Consider the following 8,842-nt stretch of genomic DNA (forward strand, 5'->3'; position numbering starts at 1 on the left):
CGATCGGGAAATGGCAGTGATCAATAACAATGTTGAGCCAGATTATCAGTAGCTAGTGCAAGCCGGTGCCCGTGGCATTGCAGCAATATAAAGAACACGTGTGTCGAAGAAGCAGCCTGTGTGGATTTATACAATGGGAATGAGTTGTCACAAATTGTGCCTTCAGTGGCACCACAGTAGCACGAAGAACAGGCACAGTTTCGAATATGGACATGCCCACATTACATGTAGCACAAAATAATATTTCTACAAGGAAGAGCTTACCCATTTAGGTATTAGTAAAGTCCATCCATAGTAATAGAAGATGAAAACAGTCTTAAAACACTCAAGAAGCAGATGGGAACTAAACAGAATTTTCCGTGATATTTCTGGACTTCTCCGTTCATCGTAATAAACGTGCGTACAACGTTAGAATGTACCTCCCATAATCAAATTCTTTTAGGTATGCCTATGAAATGAATGGAGTGGTTAACCATATGTTGGCCTGGGTGATTGGTGCCTACTGCAGGCTATCAGCCTGAATATGCTTGGAGGGAGCATTGCAAATCAATGATCAAAAGTGAGATTTGTGATGCTTGAGATCTTTTCTGCTAGCAGGTTTCTAACCATTTAAGAACCTGCTAGCAGGTTTCTTAGTAGATTTTAAATACCTCATTATCCTCCAAAGATCAAAGCATATTATGCATACCATTTTCTAAGTATGGTTGAATATAGACAAACAAGCTCGGTTTACAGGCCAAAATAGCTAAAAGATTTTGAATGGATTTGCTAACCAGAACAAACTAAAGATTCGAGGGAAGATCCGTTGCATTTTGTCCCTTTGTATCTTAGGTGTTACTTAGTCAACCAATCGTCACCAATAACGTGCTGAAAAATTTTTACATTCATGAACTATTCTAGACCCTTGTAGAATGCTGCTTATAATCTCCAATCGATAAGCAGCTATGCGGAAAGGGTCAAGATTAATACCCCTCCGACTTTTTCTGCTCAACTATAAACTCATCTTCTAGCCTGGTACAGAATAGTGGTGTGCGATACGAATCGATATATCGCAGTATCGCGATATTCTCACTGTATCGCGATACAGATACATAACAGCCATATCGAATTAATACATGCGTGACTCAAGTTATTAAAAATGGCGGACCATTTGGGCCACACTGAGTCGCAGTCTGACGAGTTTATCAAGCGATATAAGTGTAACCCGTCTTCAAGAAGCAAAATCTGGAAGTACTTTGGTTTCCTTACCTATGATAACGGCCAGGTGATTGTTACACCAAACGAAGCCATTTGTGAACTGTGTGACGAGCACGTGAAGCGCTCGAATAATACTACCAACTTACTTACACATCTGAAATGGCATCATTTCATTCAACATGAAGAAATTATTTCTGAGATAAGAAAGGAAGACAGCGAATCAGTGGGAAACTCGAGCACAACTTCGACCGGGAAGCAGCAAAGCCTAACGGAAATGATATTAAGAAAGGAAGCGTACAAGAGGGACAGTGCAAGGTATGCGGCATGTCAGAGTGCACTTGTTTTCTTTATTTGTGATGATTTACAGCCCATTAGTGTAGTAGATAGCCCTGCTTTTCATCAACTTTTACACACACTTGATCCCAGATTTCTACCTTACAGTCGGTCTCAATTTTCTAGAGTAATTATACCACAAAAGTATGAAGAAGTGAGGCACACTATTAAACAGGTACTTGATGGGGTGGAATACCTTTCACTGACAACAGACCTATGGACTGGTTGTCACAACCGTGGGTACATGTTGCTTTCTGTTCACTTTGTAAGCAGTGACTGGGACATGGGTCATTATTGTTTGCAAACACGCGAAGTTGTTTCTTCTCATACTGCACTAAACCTTACTGACAAACTACGCAACTCCATGGAGGAATGGGAGATCACTGACAAGGTTGTGATGGTGACAACAGATAATGGCCAAAATATTAGGAACGCTATCACTGAAGAACTGGAATTATCCCATTTAGGTTGCATTGGTCATACATTGCAACTTAGTATTGGTAAGGCGTTACAAATTTCTACTGTGTCCCGTATCTTGGGAAGAGTGAGAAAACTTGTGGAGCATTTTCATAAGTCTACATTGGCTACCAACTGTTTGCGGGAGAAGCAAGTTCGTTTGGACTTACCTCAGCATGTGCTAGTAATGGAGTGTAAAACCCGTTGGAGTTCGACTTACCACATGCTTGAACGTGTTCAGGAACAGCAGGCTGCTATCTGTGCTGTACTTGCTGAAAACAAGGACAGAAGTATTCGCTCGTTACTGCCGGAAAATGAGAAGTGGGGTATAATTGAGGAATTGTTTGGTATTTTGAAGCCGTTTTGTGATGGTACAATAATTATGAGTGGTTCAAGGTACCCAACGTTTTCACTGATGGCGCCGTTATTACACAAAATACTTGAGGTTACTCTTAAAGATGCAGACGATGATAGCTATTTGTTGAAACGCATTAAGAAATCTATATCAAATGATTTACAAAGTAGATATGATTCAGATGATATTACAAAGCACCTGAGAATAGCTGCATTTCTTGATCCAAGATTCAAGGATCTCGGTCCAATTGTTCCAGCTTTAGAACATGGACATGTCTATGAAAATACAAAGGCAGAGCTACTGTCACTTGCTGAAGGTGTGTCAGATGATGAACCAGCGGAACCAAATCCAGGACCACCTAGGAGGAAGAAAAGTAAACTTTCAGATTTTTTTCAGATGTCTAAGGTAAATTAAAAAGAAGATATAATAAATTGGAAAAAGTCACTGCAGAAGTTAGCAGATACAAAAGTGAAGCAACTATTCACATTGACAAAAAGCCACTCTTATGGTGGAAAGCACGAGAAATCCAGTATCCCTTACTGTCTGTCTTAGCTAAAAGATACTTTTGTATTCCAGCAACAGGTGTCCGTTCTGAAGAAATCTTTTCTGTTGCAGGGAACATCTTGAATGAAAAACGAAACAGATTACTTCCTGAAAACCTAGATAAGCTTGTGTTTTTACATGAAAATTTATGCTAACTTTGAGCTGTTAAGCTAAACATTATCATTAGTTTTAAAGGTGTAAATCAATTATATGTGCATTTATTGTGTTACAATAATGTGTATCTTCATTTTTTAATGACTTCATCTGGTTTTTGTACTTCTAAACTCACTCGATCAGTTAATTTCCTATGAAAAGTAGAAAACTCATACATTAGTTAATAATTAACAACACATAAAAAACAGTATTTACTGAATATACACTTGAACCAACACTACATGACTTTATGTAGAAACTATCAGTATTGTGTTGTATCGGTATCGTATCGCGACTACAAAGCACTTAGATACAGATACAGAAATTTAGGCGTATCACACACCACTATATAGTACAGAATGCCAATAACAGTACGAGAATCCACGCATGGTACTGTTGTGTTTTTGTTGTAGTGCCTCTACTTCTTGGAATTCAATTAATTTCAACAGCATCATTTCCTATAGCTAGTAACTTGTCCTATATTTGTTGATTATGATAAATCTAGCTATGTACTTAAGTAATTACTACTGTTAAATTTGTAGTTATGTGTCCTGCTTGTATTTATATGTAGTGTAACTAGTTATTATTGCTTTAGAACTAATGTATTTTTTGCTCTGTGCTTTGTATTTGTTTGTACTTTGCTCTTTGTGTTGTTGCGCATGTAGTTGTCTGGTAAGGAAGAACAGCTTATGCCAATTACAGGTATCTAGAGGATAAACAATAAATCAAATCAATTCATCAACCAAAACTGTTTTATGTATATAATAGTGATGCACCAATACCACTTTTTCACTACCGGTACAATACCGATACTTTGCCCCACAGGCATTTCTCACAAGAAACAGCTAGTAATTTGAATAATAGTTAATAAACCAGCTTACTAAATACATTTGCTAATCTCATCAACTAGTTTCAGTTGTGGCTATCAATTACTGATGGAGATAACAATAGTTTATGATTTCAATAAATCTTATTTCATGGCTTACTGCTATTTCCACTGTACTAATAATGCTAGTAACTGGCTTCTTTCAAAGAATTCATGGCTTATATCTCCTTTTGCTCAACTCCGTTCGATGCGCTATGTACGCCCGCACCATCTTGAAAGTAATTAAATGACATCATATAAAATATTGGTTAATTGGTATCAGGCATTTATAGCTTTACCAATACCAGTCCAATACTGCCGAAATAAGGCCTGTACAGTTAATATCAGTATCGGTGCATCACTTGTAAATAATTATAGGGAGTGTCACACTTGTAACCTGAGGTCCAACACCAACTAAAATCCAACACAAGTCACTTGGAATCCCAAAATGGAATCTGAAATCTTGAGCAAGTAGGGGCAGATCCAGAAGGGTTCTATGGAACCCCCCCTTTTGGGAGAGCCTTAATAGCATCAATAATTTGAGATACTCTAATAGAGCAGTAGAGATTGAGATACTCTAATAGAGCAGTAGAGATTGAGATACTCTAATAGAGCAGTAGAGATTGAGATACTCTAATAGAGCAGTCACAATATTCTTCAGAGGAGCAGTGTAGCAAGCTACATAATATGTAGTTATAAATAAGGAGATACAGTTGGTGGAGGGCAGCTATTGTCAGCAGGTAGTTACCATTTTGATTTGTTTCTTTGGTTTTCAATTAATGGCATCACCAGGCTAGATTGAAGTTGCAATTCCAAAATGGAATCCCCCTTTTAGAAAATCTGGATCTGCCCCTAGCAAGAATCTGGAATCTTTGTTAATGGAATCTCAACAAATGTTCTATAAGTCCGATTATTTTTTGTATATTTCTTGTAAATTATACTGTATATTATCTCGTGTGCTATGTGCAATCAGTTTAGTGTCATGCGTGTGTCTTGACATGTTTGTATGGGCAGTAGCACAACTTTAAACTCCATTTCTGGCCTCGTCAGTGATCCAATTAACCTAGAAGTCAGCCAAATGCATAAAAAGTTAAAATATGTGTAGGTAGCTATGTAAATTTCAAAACTTGGAATCTAAACTCTTGGCTTGGAATCCGGTATCTTTGCAAGAAAAATTGCAGAATTTTACACGTGATTTTTGAGTGGTGTTGGACCCCTCCTACAAAATAAATAATTGTAGGAGAAGTCATAATATAACAACATGTCCCCTTTTTAGTGCATACCCCATCTAAAACGTGTGCTTCTGTTTCACACATCATTGATCAAGTTATCAACAGAAATTCATAATAAAATTAATAGTTTAGTAAACAATGCATATTCTCAAGCCACGAATGGTAATCTATATAATCATTCTAACATATCAGGAAGTTTGGCTCAAAAATGGAAATTTGAGGCCAGCTGCAGGTGATTAGTCCAATTAAGTTCAAAGCAATTTAGCAGCCACAATTATTTTAACTTGCAATATTTCAATGATTTACCTACAGGCGTTTAACAACTGAAAAACAACAGTGCAGGCCTCGTAGACTACTAAGAATAGCCTATTCCTTTGAATTGAAAGGGGAAGTGCTCCATACATACGTAAATGAAATATGAAGATCAGCTTTGTGGTTTTGTCAGCAAGAAAAACATGATAGTCAAACTATAAAACAGTTTAGAAGATACGTCTGTCCGTAATATGTTGTTAAAAGCTATTTGTTCAACAAGAGCTTCTTTAGCAGTGCATAGCAAAGTAATTGGAAGAATTACAAAAATTCATGAATAAGAAATCCAAAATTATAATAACTTAATTAATCGATGTATTGTTGCAAAACTGAAAATCTATTAGCTAAACTAAAAACTTAGTAATACGTAGTTGCCTAATTCCAGATGAGTTAACTAGCTGCATGACGTCTGGTTTTTAGAAGTAGTATCTATAATTTAGCTCTACCTAAAAAATTGTATATGAACAACAGTAATGTGATAGATGGCAGCCTTACAAGGTCAAAGGAAAATGTTCTGTGAATGCTATCCCTCTAGGGACCTGTGAGGAGGCTTAAAGCCCCTGTGAGAATACAGGGAGTCAGAAACGTGTAGCTGTAGTTGGTGTATATAGAATCAACATAAGTGGTAGATGGCTTCTGTATTGGCAAACTGTCTGACCATATTGGCTTGCTATATATATCAAGAAACACGGTGGTGTGTCATGCGACCAAGAAAGCCAGCGACCACACCATGAGTATATTTCAGGAAGAAAGAAAACAGCTTTTTCATGTGTGCATACCTCAATGGCCCCTTCTCCAAAGCACACCATTTTTGCATTATAGCTGTCACCCAAGTAGGGTACGCCACACAGAAAATTTGATTAAATTCGCAACAGCCTTTGCGAGATATGGGTGTTCAAAATTTCCTTTTTTTTTCTTCTTATGCCGTACGGGGGCTACGGGGGCTTCAATTTCTTTTCGCACACTTATCAAAAATTGCTATAAAATGCAAACGTGTAACTCGAGTGCCACAATCTTTGGCACAAATAAAGAGAGTATAATGGTGGATTCACGTACTAAGTTTGTTGTGAATCTGAGTAATATTCAAGGAGTTATGAGCGTTTATTCATGTAAAAAAAGACCAAACGTCTGTCACGGCTACAGGGTAAACCAAGTATAGAAATAACTTGAAAATTAGTGTATAGATAGGCTGGTCATCGTAGCAGTGCCTTTTGATAGTTTGAATAGCAATAGAGTTACAGTGACAAAGTTATAAAGCAAAAACTAAGCATGTGTAAAATCACGGGATTGAAATACTCTAATAGAACAGTCACCACGGGGTAAAAAAGTGTGCAAAAAATGTCGAGAAAAAAACTTACCAGAGTTCGAACCAGGGACCTCCATACCTAATACCTGCATCCTTCACCACTTAACCACTGCTACCTTGGCTGATCACCTCGCTTAATTTCTGCTTTATAAATGAAATTTCTAATTGAAATGTGCTCATTATCAAACGCTTGTAATTTCATAGATCTACCAATAGAAGTACTAGATTGTTCTAGAACATTCTATGTATGTTCTATTAGAAGTCCTCAAAAAAATGTGCACTCTATTAGAGTATTACAATAATATTGTCAAATATTGAATTAAATCATGTAATAAAATACATTTATAAGTCTGTCTTCGATAATCATCATTGTATCTACCTAGAAAAGAAGAAATGTGAGTGAAAACAAACCTCAAAGTCAGCCACAGGCTGGTTTTGGGACTTTATAAAGTAAAAAAAGGCCACACAAAAACAGCCAAGCTGTGAAAAAATGGTGCGGCCTTAAAAAGCCTGGGTGAAAAAAGTTGTGAAATCAAAGGTGGCGGCCAAGAAATGGCTGCAATGATGTTAATGCTAAAAAAATTTAATAATGGCTGTGTGCATTGGATTTTACTTAGGAATACCGCAGTACATAAACAATGCATGCTTCATGTACTTACCTGTGTCGTCCACTTGTCTTTGCTGACAGCACAAGGTGTTGATTCATGCACGATGGCTTCCCCACATTTGTATTAGGAATTACCTGAGTGTTCCGTTGTGACTAGATTGATTTCAGAGATCCTTCTTGTAGTGTTCTTTTTATAGAGTTGTGTAATGGGCTGAACATAGTTGAAAACAAAGCGTACTAGCTGCTTTGCATAATTATTTCTGTAATTGGTAGCTGGGATACATGTTTAGACAATAATATGTGACTAGACTTTAAAAAACCAATCCAAATCACACATCAGGCAAAATCAAACTAACACCACCAGTGGATAGCTACACTATTGTACTACTAGTTTTTATCCTCAGTACTACTCAAACTACTCAAGGCTGGTTTTAACAAACATCTTTTCTGGGCGATGTGGAGAGCTCGAATGGCAGTTTCTGGCCTTGTGAAGGGCCTGGCTTTGAAAGACTAAATCAGTGGTTTACTGGTGGATGGCTTGATAATGTTGGCCAGACGTTTTTTTGCTGATTTTACTGCACATCAGCCACTAAGAAGCCAGCACAGCCCTGCAATCTCAAGTCCGTGTTCTGTCTCTTTTTTGTATTCTATCTCTTGCCCACCATCCTCCTCCTCTTTATGAGCATTTGTGATACTACTTCCATTGTCCAACTGTTCAGTAGAGCTGAGCGATACTGCCATTTTAGTATCACGATCGATACTAAAGCCACTATTCACAATACTGTATAGTTCACGATACTTACAAATATGTCAATCATAGCTGGTGCTACATAGTTTATTCCTCAGTATTCCTGCAGGAAGTCTTTATAAAAATAAAAGTAGCATTAGCCACTGAAATCCTTGTTTATAGTAACAGTTATTGTAACACATGCTTTGAAGTTATGTTATGGTGTTCACACCTCTCTGCAGGGGTAACCAGGTTATGACTTAAAAGGATTCTTGAGCCTAGTACAGCATAACAAATGGATTTTTAATGACAATAATGTACAGGCATGGTATCACGATAGTTAATAACAGAATATCACAATATCGATACTTTCAAAATATCGCGATATATCGCTAAAACGGTAGTATCGCTCAGCCCTACTGTTCAGATTTTCTATCTTATTTGGTAGGAAACTCTACAAGCAGCTACAAGTATTGGAAGTGGTTTGAAAGGTAATAGATTGATGCATCTTTTGTGTAAATTTCATACGCGTGCTTGTTATCCTTGGCAAGTTATGCTGACTTGGATTCTTTAAAACCATTTATCTCAAAACTTCTAATGTGTGATTTGGATTGTTCTAGTCACATTTAGACAAAGAAATAATATAGGGATTAAGTATATTTTTAGGTGTAGGTGACCACCGTTGTTTCAGTACTTTTTATTTCTTTGCCTAATCAAACTTAAGATTTACCAAGTTTGCCAAGTTTACTCCAGGAATTA

General features: G+C 37.1%; 1 protein-coding gene across 1 annotated transcript; it reads left to right on the forward strand.

Moving 5' to 3' along the window:
* The first annotated feature begins 1,138 nt into the window (after positions 1-1,138).
* LOC136258447 (E3 SUMO-protein ligase ZBED1-like) lies at positions 1,139-3,039 on the forward strand. Its single transcript, XM_066051757.1, has 2 exons — positions 1,139-2,714; positions 2,792-3,039. Exons 1-2 carry the CDS (start codon positions 1,139-1,141, stop codon positions 3,037-3,039), a joined length of 1,824 nt encoding a protein of 607 aa, XP_065907829.1.
* The last annotated feature ends 5,803 nt before the right edge of the window (positions 3,040-8,842 follow it).

The sequence above is a fragment of the Dysidea avara genome, chromosome 6 (genome assembly GCF_963678975.1).
Source record: "Dysidea avara chromosome 6, odDysAvar1.4, whole genome shotgun sequence".
NCBI classification, from domain to species: domain Eukaryota; kingdom Metazoa; phylum Porifera; class Demospongiae; order Dictyoceratida; family Dysideidae; genus Dysidea; species Dysidea avara.